At 50.3% G+C, this 21,852-nt stretch overlaps 1 protein-coding gene across 7 annotated transcripts in view; it reads left to right on the top strand.

The window, feature by feature from the left end:
* Nucleotides 1-21,852, top strand: part of ERI3 (ERI1 exoribonuclease family member 3) — a 137,434-nt gene that overhangs the window by 35,451 nt on the left and 80,131 nt on the right. For all 7 annotated transcript variants that reach the window (XM_054212766.1, XM_054212763.1, XM_054212764.1 and 4 more), the window contains one exon: nt 18,805-18,877. In XM_054212766.1, coding sequence (XP_054068741.1) covers nt 18,805-18,877 — 73 coding nt within the window. The remainder of the gene's footprint in view (nt 1-18,804; nt 18,878-21,852) is intronic.

Below are 21,852 nucleotides of genomic sequence, written 5' to 3'. Positions count from 1 at the left end.
CAGCGAGTGGTTCATTTCTCCCTCTTCCTTTTAAAAAATTTTTTTAAACCATTAACTTCAGAATTCAATCCTGAAGCGTCTCCAGGGCAAAGCAGAAAATACATTTCGTGTTCCCGACCACATGGATAGCGGGAGTCTGGCTGCAGCCGCTCGGTGAGTAGCACATCACGCCGCTCCGTCGCCGATTGGGTGCAGCAGCGTGTAGCGTCACATCTGATTAGCGTCGTGCCAGTGAATGAGGCTTGAGTGAGGACTCCCTGCCAGCCCTGACTTGTCTCATTTCCCATTACTTTTATCCGTCACCGCAAATGCCGAGTCTCCCTCCTGAACTAATTAAGTTTGCGTGTGTTTAGACACATTGCCAAATAGGGTTTAGCAAAGCAGAACTGAGCATCTCTTTTTAAAGAGGGAAAGCAGAGAGCTGAAACAAGGCTGCTCAGATAGGGCGATAGAGCCTCAGAGATGTGGAACATCTAGGGGGTATTCCAGGGAATCACCCTGTGCTTCCCTACAAGACTTGCGCTGATGCCCTTTGCTACTGGGCATGGAAGGCACCGGGGCAGTGGGAAGGGGAGGTGATGCTGCTTGTTCTCATTTGGAGGAGTGTGTTGGTGGAAGCATTGCATTGTAGAAACCCTACTGGGTTCCAGAGAAATTCAGGACAATGCGGTGAGTGCAGTGCCTCCTGGCTTAGGGAGCAGTGACTTGGGGCAGGTCCATTCCCAACTCTGCTGCTCATTTTCTCTGCTTCCTTAGTGATGACAACTGCTTGCACAGCTGCCCGCAAAGCAAGCTGTGGTGCTCTTACCCACTGTCTCCTGTGGTTTGGAGTGTCTGTCCTCTCCTTTCTTTCGCTCAGCTGTTGATGGGAAACCATGCAGCCTTGTTCCTGGCTTCTCCAGTGATGACCTGGGCGTTTAGTTTGGCTTCTATCTGCATGTCCTGTTGAAGAGGTGAGGCATGGTGTCTTCTGGACAGGCCTGTCTACCGTGGATGTTTCCAGTGGGTGACACTGGTAGGTGTCAGGGCATTGGGAGGCACAGTGGGGTGAGCAAACTGGAGGGGGGTGGCTGGAACAAAGAGGAAGAATCTACAAGCCTGTTGGTGGTGGATGTGAGGACAAGGTGGGCAAATAGCCCTGTGGAAGCCAGGAGTTGCAATATGGGTAGCACTCCTAGCTCAAAGAAAAGCATCAGAGGAGTAGCGATTGTCAAGGAACTGCTTTCTGCTGATGCTGTCTAGCACTGTCTGAGTCTGCAGGATTCAAGATGGAAACTCGGCTGCTAAAGGACCTGCAAAGCCTCTGCTTGACTCAGGGATCTCCAGGGAATGAGGCACTATGGGGCTGCAGACTTGATTTCTCTTGAACGTTGGAACTTTCTTGGAAGATAAGAGCTGTTTGTCTGGCGTCCCTCTGACAACAGGGAGCACCAGTCACCCAGAAGAGGACACCAAGTGTCTGGAAAGGGCTTATGGAGGTTCAGCATGAGTCAAGGTCCTCGGTCATGCCACCAGAGGCTTTGTCATGGGTGTGGTGCACCATCAGAAGGAGAGTCCCCGTTGGAGAGATTTGGTCGCTGCTGGAGAGAGCCTGTTGTGCGACAGAGCTCAGAAATGGAGCACTGATCCTCTACTGGCTGCGCTTGGATCAACCGGCTCTCAGCGCTCGGTGTGTGTGAACCAGGCGGGAGTCAGGGAGACAGCAGCTCTCCCGCCGCCCCTCCCCTTCCCTCTTGTTAAGATGCAATTTCTTTAATGAGGAAAACCTCTTGAGTAGGAACATCACCTTTCTGAAGGCTTGTCCTGACAAGGCAGTTCAAGCCGACAGAGTCGCACATCAACTTCAGCAAATATCAGTCACTCATTACAGAGACTCTTCTCCCCCCCCACCCCCCAGCAACACCCCTCGTTCCCAGACAAGGGAATGAATCACACTCCTGCTCTTGAATACATCATGACAAGTCGTGGTTCTAATGAGAGAGGGCCATTCATTCTGGGTGGAAAGTTCCCTGTGTCGACACAGAAATGTTATTAATTAAAGAGAGCTACCTGAAGCAAAAGATGAAAGGAGCACCAGACCTGCCAAGCTAAAATATGAGTGGGGATACAGCCTCGTTAGGCACATGGTCCTCGGGCCTCCGAGTGCTCAGCGGGAGGATTCCTTTAGCCTGTTGCAAGGAGTTATCCTCCAAGTTTAACAGCTCCAGGGCTGGATTCAGACACCTGGTGTAGTCTGCTGTCGTGCTGGGACCTCATCCTGCACCTAGGATGGAACTGTCACTAGTAATTAAGCAAATTGCATTGATGTGGCATTGGGTGCTGAGGGTAACGTTGCTGCTGAGGGAGCCGCTGACGGCAGGAGACGGTTTTAGTGGAAAGAGGGTACTCAGTGTCTGCCGGGGTTGAGCCCTTGTAATGTAAGCTCTTTAGTGTGGTTTATCTCCTCTGAAATGTCAAATTGCCTCCCTCCGTGTATGGAACCAGTTTACGTGCTCTTAAGCACAATGGGAATTAATCTTGTCAACCAAAGAAGCATTTTTACTGTGTGTTCGTAGCTGCAGAGCTGGGATATGGTGAGGATAAGTGATATGCCTATGGTTGTGCAGGCAGACAGAGGCAGAGAGAGGAGCTGAAGCCACATGTGCTGAATCTCAGACCTGCATCTTCATGTCAAGAGCATCAGTTAATCCTTCTCCTTCCAGTTTTGGATCATCCAGCAAACACATTGAACGTAGGTAAACGTGCACGTAGGCTTTCATCTGTATTCCTCCAAAATGAAGATGCTTGTACTGCACTTACTGTGGCTGATCAGAACATGCTAATTTATGTCTTTACAGGAAACTACTGCTCAGAAGTTTTTTATTTTCTTAAATAAGTGTTAAAAGGCAAGTACTCTTTAATATAGTGATAAAACACAGTGAAGTGTCTTGAAATGTTTATAGCCCTTGGTGCTTTTCCTAGGTTGCATATTAGTAAATTCCAAGAAGTAAATTATACCATTGCTTAATTTTATCCTACTGTTTTAATTCTTTTTTTGCAAGTCACACAGGCTGGGAGGATGCTTGCCTTCTCAGACCAGCTCCAAGTGCGGCTATGGGTTGGTCTTTCCAGCCCTCTGTCCTGGAGGCTTGGTTTGAGATCAGCCTTAAGTCACGAATGATGAAGGATTGATGGTGTTAGTGTCCCTTGTGCATGCTGTTCTTTATCACTGGGAAGGGGTTGGTAGCCTCTGCCTGGGGGAGAAATTGCAGACTGCCACTGAATGGAGTGAGTGGGACCGCTTGGGTAGCCGTGGGGAAAGGTGGGAGAAGGCGTAGGGTAGGCTGGTTGGGTGGCAGCACGGCAGGAGGGATGTTCAGAGGGTGGCTTTGAGAGTAACAAGAAAGAGCTGGTAACAGAAAGATAATGTAATAATCTGCTTTTAAAAATACTAAAACAATTCCTCTCCAACTAAGATCTTTGGATTAGCTTGTTGTTGTTGCTTTTAGTGGGGATCATTTTGCTGACCAAGCCTATGGTGTATCTCTTCACTTGTTTACATTGGCTGAAGGAAGAGCATGGTGAGAACTACAGAGTAGGGATGGGACTGAGTATCCAGGGTCAGGAACCTTTCGAGTCAGCTTTGCTGATGGAGTCGTTCATGTAATTACCTCCTAAAGTGCTTTGCCGGAGCTAAGCAAGGTAGCCTTGTGAGCATGCTCTTCTCTAGCACTTACAGGGAGTAGCACTGACCCCAGTCACTTCTGCGACCCTGCAGTCCAGCTTTTTGTTTTTAAAGGAAGTGATATCACTTATGCAAAAGAAATTTTGGATTTTAAGGTTCCCAATCTGTTCATTCTTATTTAAAATGAATATAGCACACTTGACTTTTGTTATCCTTCTGCAGCAGTTCCCCTGGCTGTCTCCTGTTCTTGCCTTTTGTTTGGAATCCATTGGTTGCGTGAGGTTCTGCAAGTTCTGTTGTCTGAGATGTGTGACTCTGGGAATGCCTTTGGGTTAAGCTTTGGACATGAAGTCTTTGCATAGGGATCATCATGCAGTGGACTATCACATTCAGGTCTGCTACTTGTCTGGCGCATCATAGCAAAGACATTTGTCATAGTCAGGGCTGTAGTGGCCACAGATTTATTGAGCTGTGATGCCCAGTGCACTCTGGGGAGCATGGACTCTGCTGCCTGGGAATTAGGACCAAAGAAGTTGGTGAAAGATGGTGGGGAAACTTGGAATAAGTTTACGGGGGGCGGGGGGGGAATGAGACAGGCATTGCATTAAAAACTTTTGTATGTATAAAAATGTACAAGGGCATTTCCAGCACTGAACTGTTGGCATGGGGCAATGAATGGAGATGGTGGATTTTCCATCCCTGGGTAATTTAACTCAAGCTGTGTTTGGAAACAGTCATGCTGAACTGAATGCAAGCTGTTGGACTCGGTGTCATCTGCTCATACAGTAAGGAACCATAATTTCTTCTGCAGCAGGAATGGCTAAGGTGAATTCTGTGTCCAGTGTTACAACGAATTCAGGCAAAACGGTTTCAAAATCAATGGGTCTATAATGGGTATTTGGTAAAAAGCACACCCTGGCCGCTGCCTGTGTGAGAAAGCCCTCTAATAGCAACTCAGCATCGTGGTTATCCTGTGCCCTGGGGAACTGAAAAGCTGGTTGGCTTGGGGACTACAGAGGATAAACCACTGGAGGGCTGTTTGCCATCTGAGTTTTGTTGTATGCAGCATGTCTGAAAAATAGGATTAGCTTCACGAAGTGTGACTTTTCTTTATTACTTCAAAAAGCGTAATTTTTCTAGCATTAGACAGCCGTAGTGTTTCATGCTGGGGCCAAAATGTCATCCGTCTCCCTTTGGATCCCAGCTCTTCTTACTTCCCAGCCTAAGCAGAGCAGTTGTGCGTTGGCACCAGTGCTGCCCTCCCAGTGGCTTGGCTGGGAGTGATCTTCTCATGGCTTCTCTGCTTAGAGAGCTCTGCTTGAAAAATACTGCCAGCCTGGGACCAGCGTCCTTCCCCTTTCACTTGATGTCTTCAAGCCTCGTGTAAGTCCGTAGCTTTCTCAAAAGCATTTTATTTTGTCTGCGTGTTTGTTTCCTGTTGGGAGCCATTTTCCTCGATGGGTTCAGTCCCTTTTCCTCCTGAAGCTCCTGGCTGGCAAAGACCTACTGGGCCATCTTGAGGTCATCCCTGGTATTTTCCCTCCAGCGTATTCTCATGTGCCTTGTCCAGCGACTCTCCGTATCCTGAGGAGCTGACGTCTGGCTGTGTACAGGATTCTCAGGAGGGTGCTGGAACTGCAGACTAACTTTTGGAGCTGAGTCCATTCCACATTGGAGTCACCTTTTTCTGTGTGTTTGGACAGGGTACTGCCCTCAGCCTGGCACCCCAAAGACAGCATCTTGTGCTTGGAGATTGCTCTGGACCAGGTGTTAGGAGTGACATGGGTCATGTGGAGGTGGTACTAGAAGAAAGAGCAGAATAGTGGAGTTTGGGGGAAAAAGAGTGAGGAAGCAGCGCAATATGCTGGCAGGGCTGTGTGTGGGAAGCTCATGCTACTCAGGGCTTTCCCCTGCCTTGGTCCCACCAGTTTCGTCTGCCTCTCTTCCAGCAGGGCTTTCTCCTCCCCTCTGCCCAGCACCTACGCTCTGGGACACTCTTCTTTTTCCCTCCTTAGGTGCATCTTGGTCATCTCTGATTTCCCTGCTTCATTTTTTCCCTCTGGGTGTCGAGCCAGGTCTCGGTGCTGACCATCGGCCAGCATGCCGCAGGTGCCTGGCCACCGGCTGGGTTCAGCTCCTTGTCCCTGCCTGGAGACATGTGTCCCCCCTGCAAACCGGGCAGAGGGAGGAGGCTGGTGGGAAGTTGCCAAGACCTCTCCTCCAGCTCGCTGTGCTCCCAGCTCTGAAGAGAACTGTTACATTTTATGGACCATTTAGCTTCCCAATGGTGATCCTAATTCTTCACAGCATGTATGTGCCGTTTCTTGGTTATTAAAAGGACCCCTGAAAAGGAGCTGCCCTCTGAGTCAGTGCTCTTCCGTGCAGTTAATTGCAGGAGGGTTTTGCTTAGACTGCGAGGCTTAATATTTCCAAACTCTCCCTGTGCTAAGAGGGTGAATTAATACCCAGGTCTCCCCGCGGCTGCAGGGACTGACCCTTGCGTGCCGTCAGTAAGCACGCAGGGGAAGAACGCTTCTGCCGGGAGTAATTCAAACTTTGAATTGCTCAGGAGAAGTCCACTTGCTTTCTGCATAGAGATCAAGGGCGCTTTAAGGACTGGCTGGCCAGGTGTCTCAGTCTTTCGTCTCTATATCCTTATATTGTGTGACACTTCAGGTGCCAAAATAGCTTTCATTCCTTGGGGGCCCAAGCAAGCTCCACGCTTACTGGGAAAGGAGTGATTACCTTGGACTGACAAGTTAGCCGAAGGATAGATGGCTGCGGTTGCACAGTAGGTGTGAGATGGATGGATGGGAGGTGGTTCAAGGGGAGGTTCTTGTCAAGTCACCGCGCTGCGTATGAGAAAACAGAGATGGCAAGCCATTAGGCTGTGTATTTCAGGTGTGAGGAAGCTGCCGAGGTCCGCTGGCATTGCAAAATGCCAAATGAAATGTTACTGCCATGCGGAGCACAGCAGAGTGCCAGAATTAATGAGACTGGTGTGGGGAGAGCACACGTGGCCGGTCTGGAGGGTTAATGTGTGATAGGCTCAGGCAGGGGTTTGTCATCAGGGTTTGCTGTGCTTGGGAAGGGCGGTCTAATGGCAAGACCATATGAAAAAAAACTGGAGCTTGCAAGGAGAGCGCTAAAAGTCACCAATTACCAAAGTTTTTTTGCCTTTGCTGCAGGCCTGAAGCAAATCGCTGGCTTAAGGGGCTCTAAGCACCTGGGTCTTGCACTGGATTTACAGGTAAGGTGAAATTAGGAGGGGGCTAAGTAATTAATTCCTCTTGCTGTGACCAGGATGGGAGATGATTCTGACTTGCCACTTCTTCTCAGAAGTTTCTTCAGAAGCTGGTAAGGACTCTGGTTGTGAAACCCAGGAAGCAAAGAGGATCCCTGGGTGCCTGACAATTCCTTTTCTCTGCTGGTTCTTTCTCGCAGGCAGCCTCGGGCTGCCTGTCTCTTTGTTAAGAGAGTGACAGCAATGTGACACCGTGAAAATAATTACTAACAAATCACGGTGGTGACTGCAAACAGCTCGCTGTCTTCAGAGGCATGTCAGGGAGCATTAGAGCAGGGCCGTGGGAGCAGCAGAGCGGCTAGGGGCTCTTTCTCTGCTCTCGGCTGAGGGAAGATCTTCGGAGACCTTTGGCGCCCGCCACCCCCACACCATTCCCTTCTCGTTGGCTTTTTCTTTCTTTTCTCCCTTCCCTGCCTTTGCCATCAATAATTAAGCCCATTAATTGCTCAGTGAGTTCAGGAAAGCTGTGAACGGTAATACTGGGCTTCTGCCTTCTCTAGATTAAGCAACCAGCTGCAGAGCAACGGAGGAATTTCTGGAGTGGTATCGTGGGCAGAAGCACATCCAAGCTGTGTTTCCTATCTTGCAGCCCTTGTGTGCTGCCCAGGGCAGTAATGTTTATTAGCTGTGTGCCCCTAGGAATTCATGGGCTGCTGGTACAGTTGAAGAATGACCTGTGTCCTTGTCCTTGGGAGCCTCCAGTCTCAGTCAACCTGAAAGTAGGTTTGTATTTGTGTAGAGCATCATGGCAAACCTGCAGTTGGCGGGCGTCTCCAGTAAAAAAAATGGGCAGAGGAACGAGAGGTCTTTCCAAGATGCAGTAGCGACAGTGCTGATCAGCGTGGCTGAAGCTGCAGGTAAAGATGGTCCTTCAGAGAATAAACAGTGGACAGGTCACGGGTGAAGAAGGTGGTTGGTACCAAACAGAGCAGCTGGAGGATTCTCTGCAGGGATGAGGCCGCTGTGGCTGTGCTGAAGTAGGGACCCTTCTGCAGTGCTACACGGACGGAGTCTGTGGGGAAGCTCTCTGAAAACCCCCTCATTGTATTACTATAAAGCTCCCTGCAAAGGGAGGGTCTGGCAGAGATACTGATAGGGAACTGGGAAGCAGCTGCTGGTTGAAGTGTCCTTCGGCAGCATTGGTAATCAAACCCCTGGGCAACCTTCGAGAGGGGAGCTCACAGCTTCCCCTCCTTGTTCCTGGTGGTATTTCATCCTCCAGTTTGAGAATGGGCCGTGCCATCTGGCAGTTACCCGTGCAGAGGAGCACCCTGCAAGGGGAAGCAGAATGTGTGGGTGGGAGCCCGTTCCCAGGCGCCTGCTCCACCGAGCAGCCCTCTTTCCCATTCCCCTACTTACTCAAGTGATTTTCCCGACTGTCACATCTGTAAATAATGTTCCTGGTGTATCTAGCTAGATGCAGAGTGGCGATGGAGGGGGGAGGGCTGGCGCGGAGGGTGGCTGTAACAGCCCCTCTTCCCGACTCATACAATATTTATGCAGGGCTGGGAGTTGGCGGCACTGACCTCCGGGTCGTGCTGTTAAACAGCTCCCGCAGCCCCTGCATCCTAATTGCTGCACTTGTCCTTTGCTCTGGAGGATTCGCTGCTCCTTCTCTCCGGCGAAGCAAATACTAATGGCAGCTCGTGCTCAGAGGTGGGGAGTGGTCTCTCCCGCACGAGGAAAAGACAAACTTGTTTCCCTTCACGCAGATGCGATTTGCAGGTGCACAGAAACCGGTGCTCAGACCCTGCTACACGACGTGCCAGGCTCCCTGCTGCTGCCAGCCTGGAGGCTGTGCTAAGAGCCCGTGGAGCTGTTGTACGTGTAATTTTGGGTCATGTTTCATCAGAGGGGATGGGGAGGAGGTGAACTGCGTCCCACTGGCTCCTTACAGGATTTCTGTCTTCCCCTTCGAGGGGAGAGGGAAGAAGAGGCAATCACAGAAGTCGGGTGAGAGAGTAGACCTGGATGATGTGGTGCCAGAGGAAGGCAAAGACTGTGCCAGGAAAGAAGAGGGGTTCAAACAACGTCACAATACAGAATGGCATATTTTCTTGTAGATAAATGGTTTGATGAATGGGAAGAGAGTTGATGCAGAAGGCTGGAGACCTCTGTGTGGGTGAGGGGCTTCTGCCCCTCCTTGCAAGCAGTGCAGTCATGGCCGGAGGTGGAGAGGTTTTTCACCTGGCTGGCAAGGGCTTTCAGCTGATCCAAGTGGTTCAAGAAAGCCCAAAAGATAAAGCTCTCTGATTGCTAGAGCTGCCATAGCTTTCCCCTGTGCCGTTTAGCTTGACTCCGTTCACTTTGGGGCTTCACGTCGGGTGTCTGCGAGTCCAGTGACCCGACTGGCCACCGACATCCCTTCTGCTGCCTTCCTGAGCTGGCAGGTCCCCTTTGTGCCTGGTAAAGTGCTGTTTAGACTGGAGACTAATGGCCTTTAAGTGACATGATTGTATTATGTTAAGCGTCTATAGGCTTTACCATTAGGCACTAAGCAGTTTATGACTCATAGCAGAGAAGCCCTTGTCCTGAAGAGTTTATACACTAAATGGTCTGGACAGGCCAGGCAGGGAAGAGGCAAGGTTTCCTCCTGCCTGTCGCACAGCAGGTCTAAGGAAGGACTGGGACAGGACGTGTCTCAGTTCTAGAGCAGTGCCTTGCTCTAGGTCTCGCATGCTCCAGTTTCCTGGGGAGAAATACTTTTTCAATGGGAATTGTGCAGCGGGAGGAGAAGCACGTTTAAATTTAGCTTAATTTCTGTGTGGGTTTTGGTTTTGAGGGGACTTAGACACGATACGTTGTGGGTGCATCCATTGCATCAGATGTACTCCCTTACTCAGTGTGTAATTACAGTATGCTGCAGCAGGAGTCTGAACGCTTCTTCTTAAAACAGCTAGTATGCAGAGGACCAGGCGATTACTAAATTAGTGTCTGTGTGAAAGACTTCATAAAAGACCGCATAGACGGAGAAAGGACACGCTCTGTGTAATCAGGCTCCACTGCAGCGTGAATCACGGAATAATTTAAATAGAGATCTCTAATCCAGCCACCTGCTCAAAGCAGAGGTAACTTCAAACTTGGATCAGGTTGCTCAGGGTCTTCTCCAGGGTGAGTTTGTCTCCAGGGGAGGAGATTCCCCCACCAGTCTTTCAGCGCTTTATTACCTGCATGGTGAAGGGTTTTTCCTGATGACAAATTGGAAATTCACCCGCTGCAGCCTGTGGTCATGACGGGTGACTTTTACTGAAAACGTGCCTGTGTGGTAGATGTACACAGTATCCAATTTTGTACACTCCTATCATGAGATGCTGTGTAATGTCGTATTTAGTAAGCAGACTGACTGTCACAGCAACCTTGTGTGTAGAAATCTGTTTTTAAGGGGTTTTCATAGTGTCAGGTTCCCAAGGCTGAGGGGGGCAGCCTCAGCCCTGGAGGCTTTCCAGTTTCTCTTTCCTTGGGAGCAGCATCATGCATTTCTGATGTCAAAGGGAAGTCCCCCGAGTCGTCCTCCCTGTCTGGAAGGGCTGGTGGGAGCATTTGCTCTACCCCTTCACTGATCTGGAGGACTCGGTATGGAGGAGTGCAAAGCTGCTGTCTGCTGCACTCCTAACCTCAGCTGAACCGTGGAGCCAGCGAGCTCTGGTATCCTGATGGTAATTAAGTAGTTGTTTAAAAACCAGAAGGCTCAATCCTGATCCTACTCTCCCTGGCTATTTACTGACTCCAGGTAGAGTTACTTCGGGTTTACTCCCACATGCACAGCAGCAGAATCAGGCCCAGTAAATAGAGCTATGAATCTTTTTAAGAGAAGCTGTTAAGCGGTAGCACATAGATTTATTGTAGCATCATGTGTGTGCAATTGTTGATGAGCATCTTCTGTTGGAGGCTGAATACCTGCTGTGTTACAGCCTTGCTTTTAATGTTGAGATAGCATCTCTGCCAGCATCTAGCTGACGCACAGACAGATACCCATAAAAGAGCCAGATCTCGCATGGTGTTAAATGCCTTCATGTTTCATTAAGGTTGATGGCAGTGGAAGGCACACAGTGCTTTGCAGGACGAGCGAGTCACGACGAGCCACTTGCCCTGTCTGCTTTTTGTGGCAGAATCATTTTCCTAGTGTACACATAGCTCCGGTTGCAGCCTGGGATAGCAGCCTTTTCCATTTGCAGGCTAGCTGCTTGGAAAGCATGGGTGCCCAGCAAAAATTAGAGAAAAGGCACCTGGCTGTTGGCATATGATGGGTGTTGAGACATTTCAGCCAGTGCTGCTGTGAGTCCCAAGGCTTGCAGTTTACCTTTTAAGCTTCCTAGGCAGGAATATGCCCAGTAGAGAGAGGCCAGCGCTGCCCACTGTGGGCATCACAGAAAAAGAAAGGAAGGTCTGAAAGTGCCAGGTATTATCCTCGCTGCTTAGCCTGGGTTTTTTGGCCTCATTACACTAATCCAATTAAAGATTGATGGAAAACAATAACACACACTCCAGTGAAGGGGTTTGTGTGGAGGCTGCGTTCCTTCCTGGGCAGCTGGAGTGGCCCTGGTTATCTTGTGCATCACCACACCTCCCCGGGCCCTGCAGAACCCCTGGTCCCTCCGCATGCCGTGGTGTGTGCTCTTCTCCTGCATCGTGTCTCTCTTATTACTAATGGAGCATGGATGCATTTTAGCTGCTGGTCAGCCCTCATTAATATCCAGAGATGACAGGTTGACATTTGTAAAGAAGGCTTGCATTGACCTTCATGTTGTGCATCGGTGCGGTTGCCACGCGGTGCCCTGTGCTGGATGCTTCTTCCTGCACTGCCTCGGGAATGCATTTGCGTTAGCGAAGGGATAGGCTGCTCTGTAACCCTTTGCTGCTGCTGGGAACGCAGGCAGAGTGTCTGGATGTCTCTGCATCACTCTGCCCATCCCAAGGACCGTTCCCTGTAGAGCCTCCATCCATCCCAGTGAACGGGACTGGGGGGTGTTGGGGTTGCACTCGTGGCTCCTTGTGGAGGTTGTTATTTGGGTACTGGGACCTTAATGGAAGACAGCTTCATGCCAACGGCGATGTCCCGTCTGCTTCCTTTTCCTGGCTCCTGTCTGGGGATGCAGCAGAAGAAAAGGCTGCACTGCCCAGGCATCCTGAGCGCTGTCAGTCGCCCGTCTCTCCCCCGACCCACCCCATCCCGGCTCGAGGACCGCTGCAGCCCGCTCTGCAATGACATTTATTAACAGAGGGGGCTTTGAAAAGAGGCAGGCTGCTCCTGCAAAGGCTCCTCGCTGTAACTCCGTCTCCTCTCGCCAGCCCGTCTGAGGCAATGGCTGCTGGTGTTGAAATTCATTAGTGTTTCCTGACAGGCGATGGAGGCTTGCTCTGTCTGTTCCCACTTCCCTGCTCTCATGTCCCTGCTTCACGCATGCTGATATTTAAAGCTGATGTGCGGCTCGTAGGCTTGTTGCACTGTGACAAGTTTGGGGGTGGTTGAGAGAACTGAGAGGGTGGAAGGAAAGCAAAGAGGGAGGGAGATGGGACCTGTCTCAGGGTTTCTGTGAAAGCCCAGGGCTTTTCAGACCCTCTCCAAATGTATTGCCTTTCCACAGCTACTGCTTGTGAATTTTAAGTACAGCGATGCTAGAGTGGTTTGGCCTGCAGTGATGGGGGACAGAGAGGGATGGCGCCGTGGGTGTGCTCGGTGCGAGCAGGGTGCAGTCACCCAGCAAGGGTTCATCCATCAGGAAGCAAAGGTACACGGGCTCTTCCAGCTCCTTGGCAGGTCTGTGGGGCTGAGGAGCGTGTGGGTGGGGTGGCAGAGATCTGGCAGGGGGTACATCCCTTCGTCCTTCACTTTAGACGGGAGCATGAAGGGAGACTGGCTCTGCTATTGCCTCTTTGCACTGAGTGGCATGGTGACTTCTGTGCTGGGGAGGAGACATCTACCTGCCAAAGCCTTGGATTCCACAGGAAAGCTGCTGCAGTCTAACTTGAATTATTGGGATGGGGGAGTTGGGGTTTGTGGGGTTTTTTTGGAGGTGTGGGTTAGCATGCTTCAATTTCCGCAGGCTGCGGCATGGCTTGAGCTGTGCTGTGTGCTCAAGATGCTCTGCTTGCGTGTGGGTGCTGTGGCATCACTCCGTCGGAGCCCTCCTGGCCCGGCATGGTGGTTTTCGCAAAGTCCAGCCAGCCTTTCTGCACCTCCGTGGGGAGCTCCAGCGCCCTCAGTGCTGTGGAGCAGGTTCTCAGCCCTTTGCGTCCCCAGGCCATTGAACCCTGCTGACTGGGACTCACTGTTTTAACCAAGTTTGGATCAATGTAAGGCTGCCTCTTTGGGAGGGTGTGGGTTTACCTAAACTGCTTTAAATTTATAGCTTGGTTCCAGCTTATGCGAGGTTCAGTGTACACAGGTCATGGTGCTGTTTCTCTGCTAAAACCTCCCAGGTGCCTTAGCACAGGATGTTATTCCCTCACTAGCTTTCTCTGTTAGGAGAGGGCACCCAAGCTTTCCTCTTGGCCTGGCAGACATGCCACCCTACATCAAAGCAGAGCAGCACCTCTGCGCCGCGTGGTCCGGAGCCACGCCTTGACCAGCCTTGCTTTGAACTAGGGTGCAAGGCTGAGATGGTTTGACAGCTCCTCTCTTTGGCTATCGCCTTGTTGCTGTTGTGTGCTGCAGCATCCAAGCAGGCTTTCCAGCCCTCCTTCAATGAAGGATTTCCAGCACAGGAGCCTGCCTGCCCTCTCCTTTGCAGCCCAGTGCAGTGGGGTTGGCCAGGACACAATTAAAATGTTCTGCATCTCTTACAACTCAAGGTCTCCAGGGTGTGGATTTTTTGGAAGGCTGAGACCAGGTCTATAAAAACCAAGATTTAATGTTCCTTTATCTTTCCCATAGAGGGACTTGTTCTTTTAACTGGCTCAATATCAATACACCCAGTGTGTAGAAAGTGGCCCAATTTCTTTGTCTTCTGACATCCTGAACCCAGAAGCAGATGGACGTTAACCAGGTCTGATTAGTTGGGAGAATCAAGCATTAATTTTTTATACGCCAGGACCACCTGAGTGACGGAAATCAATTACAGCTGCCCCTCCCCCTTCCATATTAATGTGGTGGCTCCGAGCAGAGATGGAGGAACCTGTTGAAATGAGAAACCCCTATTTCTTAGTTTGACCCCCTAGATAATTAGGGTTAAATTGATATGCTATCGCACTGGTGACACATTTTATCTGCCTCTGTTTGTACAAGAGGATACAATAGTGGAGGAAGGACCAATTTGTGCCCTGCTCTAGCTAACCAGACCGAGATAAAAGGTGTCACTAGTACGATAACGTTCTTGTCTCATGCTCCTTTATTGTTGCTCAATTTGCCTTTTTTTTTTTTTTTAATCCTGTTCTTTTTCTTTCAATACCCTTGGTCATATTTTAACTCCATGCCATCGCATAATGACGCCCTGCTAAATGTGTGTGGAGATAGGCAACTCTGGCTGACAGCCTTCCCTGATAACCGAATTCCAGCCCATCCATCACTAGGCTGCTCTCCTTAACTTAAGGAAAGTGATAACTAAAGCAAGGCCGTTTATCACCGCCGAGCTGTGCGCTTCTTGCCGCCTTGGAGAGAGCTGGCTTCAACAGGAGAAATGCAGCCATGTCACCTCGCCTCCCATTTGCATCCCGTTCATCTCCAGGCTCCATTTACCCTGCAGAGTGGAGGAGCCAGAGCCGGATGGAAATCAGAGCCTGGTGGTGAAGCTCTCTGAAAATGTTGCAGAGCTGCAACTGCTGAGCGCAGTCCAAGGAGGACTTGGACTTGCTTGGCTGGCAGAGGAGAGCATGCTACCTGCTGTCACTTGCTCTTCTGTCCCAAGGGGACCTGTGTTTTGGGAGTGGGCAGATGTTATGCCCTCACATCTCTGCTTCTGGGAGGACAGATTTTACCAGAGCTGCATGGGAGGCTGGAAAATCCCACAGTTGTTTTTAAGTTTTTCTCTATCGAGTGCAGTCGTACCTGAAGCCATGGCATTTGGCTGATGGGGTGGTTTTGGAAGCCAGCTTCCGTGCCAAGGAGTGAGAGCTTCAGTGTTTGGGGAGGCAGCGAAACCTCGTTCAAAAGCCAGAAGGATCATGGGATATTGAATGCAGCGATATGTGCCACATTTCTCTTCTCCTTTATCTGAGGGAGGGCTGAATCCTGAGCTCTTTGCTCAAGCAAAGCTGCCCCCAGTGATCAAAGTCAAATTTCGTGAGAGTGAGGAGCCATACCGACCATATGAGCACATTTACCAAGTGAGCTGCTCGAATGAATGGTCACCCTTGTGCATTGAGATACTTCCTTACAGGCCCTGGCACTTCTGGTCCCCAGGAGAGCCACAGGTGTGCCTTGTTCACTCCAACCTGGAGAAGATGCCAGAGAAAGTCCTGCTTGGGACTGCAGCGTCACCAGGCTGAGAAGTGGGGGACCACTGCAGGTGACAAACTTTGGAGCTGGGAAAAAGACAATGCAGGGGTGTTTTCCTTCCCATAGCTACCTGGCGACCTGGTTTCTGTGCAGTGAGAGCCCCTGGTTCCCTGTGCTGGGGATGCTGCGTACCCAGACTACACCAGACCCACAGGACAATCCTTCGCTAAAGGCAGGTGCATTGAGTGGCTGTGGCCGTGCTGGCCTGGAGCCACCAGACCTGCACCTTCCAGCTCGGGAAGTAGAATGATGCTCTGGTCCATGCTGCTGACAGCCCACTCAGGTTACAGCATGAGTGTAGGTCTTCTAGTGCTTGAAAAACTTGGTGAAGTCTCTCTGGTGGTAACGTGAAATGAGGGGAGCACAAGCGCAGAGGGGGAGGGCAGATGTCCTAAGGTCACACAGCTTCACAGGCAGTTTCTGGGGTTGTTACTTGTTTGCAAAAATGGGTCATTTATTTAGTTGACATATTTATTTGGAGCATTTATTTTCTCCAATTAAAGACCCACTGTCCAGCGCCCAGGGCATACTGCCATCAGTCTCAGGGTGGAAGTAGAACCAGACTGTCCAGTTTGCTGGGCCTTCTGGTCCCACGGGGATGGAAGCGCTTTAGATGTCATTCATTGCACTGGGTGGTTAGCTGTCAATTGCTGCGGCTAACAAGAACGATGCTGTACGTGCTTTTTCTGGGCCCTGTCCAAATGTTAAGAGAGATGATAATTATTCCCCTAACTGGAGCTGGGCTGAGACCTGTATTAATGAAAAGGATTGGGAGGAGAAACGCGGCTTTTAGTAACATACCTTTTGCTTACTGCTGTCGTCATCCTCTCTAGCTAAATGTGTGCAGCGTAAGGAGAGGTTAAGGTGATTATGTGTCTGTATTAGACCGGTCATTTGTTTTAGATGGTTCCTTTTCTCGTGACGTTTTTTTAATTTGGGCACCAATAGAAAGCAGCTTTCCTGGAGGAAGAGCTTTCTTAGTGTGCTGCTTTGGGGCTGGTGGGGTCTGTTCAACTCTGGGATGTCATGGACATATGTGTAATGGCTGTAAAATGCGCGGACCAGGCTGCTATTTATGTGACGGCTATGCAATTGCGAGGAGTGACTCCAGGTGGTTTATTTCAGCGCGATGGTGCTAGCATCAGATGAGCCGTGCCCAGAGATGAGACCATGCTGTCAAGTCACATTGCTTACCCTGCAAATCGCCGTAGCCCTGCTGCTTGCGAGCTCGTTTTTTTGACAGGCTTCCTGCTTTCAAAGAGATTCCTCTGGACCTCCTTATTCAAATGTGTTCTGTATGACTTACATTATTGCTCCTAAATGATGATATGTGCATCTTTTCAGGACCAGGCATTTTGGTTCAGGCACAGAGAGCCTGTTCCTTTCTTAGCCTAAGCAAGGCTCACAAAGCCAGAACACTGCTGGGGCCCAGAGTGTGCTGGCTTCGTTGGGCACGTATTTCCAGGAGATTCTCCTGGATGTGTTTGCCAGCTTCCTTCGTTTTCTTCCCATAGAAATGCAGGCAGCACCGAGACCAAACCACTCTGGTACTGCACTACCCTGACTCTCACATTATCTGCAAGTACGTTATCTGTGTCCCTCCATCTCATTATGTGGAGAAACTGCTTATAGGGCTGAGGAGATGCTGTCCTGTTCACCAGAGGGTTTGGAGCTGGGCTGCGCACTCGGGTACTGCATGAGGTGCTGACGGTGCCCCCCAGCTCAAGGCGGTGTATCTCGCTTGTACCCACATCTGAGCAGAGCTGGTTCCTGAATTTCAGCCTTGAGGCTGAAGTCCAGGCTGGACTATTCAGTCTTTCTTCTACGCAGAGTGGGAGAAGACCTTGCCCTGGACATGGTCTGTGTTGGGATGTTTGAGCAGCTGATGCTAGAACCCGCAGCTCTTCCCTCCTCCCCCTACAACCTTCCTCGACAGCCCCCAGATGCCTGAGGAAGTTGTGAGATTCCCCACCCCCCTCTGTTTGCAAAAGCCCGTTTCTGGGGTTGTGGCTTTTAACATGCACAAACGGCTCTAATTTAGTCATTTATTTAGTTGACATATTTATTTGGGATGTTCCTTTGCTTCAGTTAAAGATCCTGTGACCAGTGCCCCAGGCGTGCTCAGCAGTACGTGAATGAACAAGATCCATCAATTACTCTTGATCAGATCAAACCGGCCGGGGAAAACTCACGTAACTCATCTCCCTGCAGAGGCTTGGCTGGAGCCGCACGGCTTTGCGACTCAGCCTTCCTCGTCTGCTGATGCTGTCGCTCCCCTGCGAAGGCACTGGGGTCGGCACAGTGTGGGAGAAACAGCTTTCCAAACCCTGGGGTCCTGCTGTCCCTTCAGGCAATCCGCCTCCCTTACTGGTGCCGTTTTGCTTTGTAAGCCCTGGTCCAGCGGCTCGCAGTAGCAGGGAGAGGTTGAATACACGTGCTCGGCGCTCTGGCTGCTGGGGCTCAAACCCATAGTGAGACAGCATGCAGCCCCTTCCAGTCCCTAAAGGGGGCTACAGGAAAGATGGGGAGGGACTCTTTATCAGGGAGTGTAGTGATAGGACAAGGGATGAAGGTTTCAAACTCAAAGAGGGGAGATATAGATTAGATATCAGGAAGAAATTCTTTACTGTGAGGGTGGTGAGACACTGGAACAGGTTGCCCAGGGAAGTTGTGGACGCCCCATCCCTGGAAGTGTCCAAGGCCAGGCTGGACGGGGCTTTGAGCAGCCTGGTCTAGTGGGAGGTGTCCCTGCCCGTGGCAGGGGGGTTGGAACTAGATGGTCTTTAAGGTCCCTTCCAACCCGAACCATTCTGTGATCTTCAGCGTTGGGACGGCTCTCTCCTTCCAAGCACCTGCTTGGAAAACAGCCTCTGCTTTCTTAGCCTTAAAACAGTGGTCCTGCAGCATTACTACCCCCAAAAATGAGTGGATCAGTGCCTCCTTCCCTCCCTCATGTGTTTTAACCATAAAGGCCAAGTGGAAAAGCACCAGGGCACAACAAGTGCCTTCTGTCTGCCCTGTAAGCTGCTGGCTGAGCAGGATGGTTTTGCAGGGATTTGTGGTGAGTTCATTTAGCTAAGGACAGCCTGGATGCTCCAGTCGTGTTTGTGTGGAGAAGAGCTGCACTGGCACACACCTCCTGTTCAAAATGTTCAGCCTGAAAGGTGTCAGCAGCCCGGATGTGGCTGGATGGATGTAAGTCTTCAGCCAAGCTCTGCTCTCGTGAGATTTTTTTTATTTTTTTTTTTTTTTTTGCCCAGAGCTACGGTCCTTCTGATGCGCGGCGCGTTACAGCAGACTTGAGGGTCTCTTCCATCTCAGAACGAAATGTACTTAAGAAAACAGAGTTTGTGTTGTCAGGACACTGATTGAATCAAACCTGCTCTCTCTTCTCTCTTACAGGTTACCAGGACAATGCCAGTACTTAGGGCTGCCGGTTGCTGATTACTTCAAACAGTGGATTAATCTGAAAAAGGTACTTTTGTGCAAACTGCCATGGTCCCTGTCTCCCTCTCTCCCCCCTCCCCTTGTCCTTCTCCTTCCCTCTTGAAGGAGGTGTCTAATAACTACTGCTGTTTTGCATTGAAATGAGTTATTTTCTCAGAAGCTGGGCTGAGCGAGTCCTCCAGCTTCCTATTGTATCTCCTCTAATAGAGTCTTACTGTACTTGATGGGATGTGTTCCGCAGCTGGGGAGAATCCCATTGTAGCGGGCACAGTGCGGTGTCTCCGCATAATAGTGGGACACTGTGAGGCCCCTCTTGAGCGAAGGTTGTGTTGGCCCCAGCGTCGCTGACTCTCTTTTGTTTTGCAGCCCTGTGAGGCTCCTAGGAGCACAGTTCCCTTGAGATCAAATTCTGGTTGATAAACATGTGGAATTATTCCAGTATAAAAATCAGCATTTCCCTTTGTGGTGTGGGAAAGAGGGGAGATGTCTCAGCAGCACGTCCACCGGTGGTCACTTTGCAAAGCAAAATGCCTCGCACTTTCGTGCCTGGTGTCTTGTGTTGCTCTGTGCCTTCTCTGGCTGGCTAAGGAGCAGGCTGCCACGCATCCAGAGGGTCTCCTGGCACAGCTACTCCATCCGCCCAGCAAAATGTGGTGATGCCATAAGTCACAAATCAGTGGGAAGAAAAGAACAAGTGGGATTGCAAGCAGTAGCAGGGTGAGGGGGAGGCTGGGATCTGCACAAGAGAAACTGGGGTGGCCCTCCTGGTTAGACCTTTGGATGAGTAAGATTCCCTTCCCCCATCCAATTTAGTGTTTTATTTGGGTTTCTGTGCCTTTTCCTGATAATTAGGGGTCTTGGTAAGTGGAATTTGCTTGTAAACAGCTCGTTGTACTTGTGGGCTTTTCTTTTGTTCTTTTATTTACTTATTGTTTTAAATGGAAATGTGAGTGACAGGCTGAGCGTCCGCGGAAGGACAATTTGCATGATCTGTTCCGTCAAATAGGGTAGAACATGAACTTAACAAGGGATGCTGGCAGCACATTCCCGGCTGAACTTGTCAAAGGGTCTTGTATTTCCCTGCTGTCAGAGCAAATCTTTTGGCTGATTGCTGGTCCTTGGTAAATGAAATCTGAAAGCACATTGGGGCATTCTGCAGTTCAGTGACCATTAATGATTGCCATTTGAAGTTCACTAAACTTCCGGTGAATGGATAGCAGCTACATAACCAGCAGGTTGATGGCTGTAGAATAATAATATCTAAAAAAAAAAAAAAAAAATCCCTATGTACTGTGATGTTTGCTAAGAAGTAGGTTGATCCAACTGTGCTCCTCCTCTGGGCCTCAGGATGAATGACTTACGGCTCTTTCCCATAGTTCGAAGCTCCTGGATTTAGCTTCTTAGGAGCTGGGATTCATCGTAACATGGACATCTAGGCAAGTGGCTGTTCTTCAAAACAGACGTTCATGTATTGGGCTTCAGCAATTACTGTGATACTAAGCTGAGGGCTGGCGAGCATCCATGAAGTACCAAGCACGGGCCTGAAGGCAGGAGGAGGAGGAAGGCACTTCGCTGCCAGCTCTCTGGAGGGGTTGCAGGCTGAGTGTGTAGGATGGGGGCACATGGATTGGAGTCCGTGTCTTCTCGTCCCCCTCTGCAGATGTGTTACTCAGAAAGTAAGGCTTCAATCTTCAGATAATGCGGGGAGGGGATGTGTGTTAGAAATGTTCATCTTCCTCCAACCCATCTAATCCCTTAAAAATCTGAAGTTTTTCTGACTCTTCCATATCTGATGCCCTGTGACACAGGGTGGTTCCAGGGTCCCTGCATCTCTCTGGGAAGTGACCCAGGTTGAAGACGAGAGCAGGGACCTCTCCTGTCCTGTGACTAAAGAGCTGCTTCCCCTGGGACTTGCGCTTACCTTGGGATGAGAATCTTTCCATGCTGCTCGCTGCCCTGCTCGCTGGGGCTGCTTGTAGGGGAACCACTGTGTGCTTTCATGAGAGAGGATTTCCAGCCTAGATAAGCAATTCTGGCCAAGCAGCGGGACCCAGTGGGACCTCAGTCTCTTTTGAGTGAGCTCCCAGTGTGAGATAAATAAGGTTGGACAGGTATCTACAGGTATCTATTCCCCCTGCTCTTCCCTGCATACCTCAGGTGGCCCCTTTTTCCCTTCCTCTGGCACGTTCCAGACTTAGAAATACTTCCTAGGCTGCGCCTGCCTCTGCCCCGATCCATGAAGTGAAGGTGATGGGGAGGGCGCCGTGTGAAACTGCTAATTTCTAGGTCATGGATAATGCAGAGACTTGGATGTTTCAGATGCCAAGCAAACAGCTCATGTGAGTGTAAATGGCATGTGTTCCTGCGGCGTGGCCCCACCCGCGTCCTTTGGGTCTCTGCTTGTGAGCAGTGATACCAAGAGGACCCTGCTGAGTTAGGGAACTGCTGCAGCAAATACAAGGCAACGCAAAAGAGTGGGATTACATTCGGAAGGGTGTGTGCATGGGCCAGACATGTTTGTGTGCTTGTATGTAGTGCGGTAGCAATGAAATATGTTCCAGATTCCCTCTGCCCATGTACACATGGCTTCAGCTCCTCTTTCTCTCCTTTTTGTTTCATTCGAAGAAGCGCTCCTTGTCTGTGCCACTTTTACCAGAGAGTGGGGATGCTCCACAGCTCAGCAGTCCTTCTTCCCGAGGTGGTGAGACGGTCTTTCTCAGGATTCATTCTCCAATAAACTCCTTCCCTTGTCACTTCTGTGCTGTAGGAGCAGTTGTGGCGAGCACCCTGTGTGTCTCCGGGCCTCTTTCAGAGTTTTCAGGACTTGCCTCTTGGGCAAGCTGAAGATGGGAATCAGGCTCCGTGACTGCCATGCTTGTGTTGCCCCAGGAAACCTTTTTGGATTGATCTGGCCATGCAGGTGGTGGTGAGCTCCACACCTGGCTGCTGCGATGGTGGCCACAGCGTCTTGGCATCCCTGAAAAAGCCTTCTGTGGAAGACAA

This window comes from Rissa tridactyla, chromosome 8, assembly GCF_028500815.1.
Source record: "Rissa tridactyla isolate bRisTri1 chromosome 8, bRisTri1.patW.cur.20221130, whole genome shotgun sequence".
Classification (NCBI taxonomy): domain Eukaryota; kingdom Metazoa; phylum Chordata; class Aves; order Charadriiformes; family Laridae; genus Rissa; species Rissa tridactyla.
Note: the sequence above shows the minus strand (reverse complement) of the source record. Positions and strands in the feature narration are given on the sequence as shown.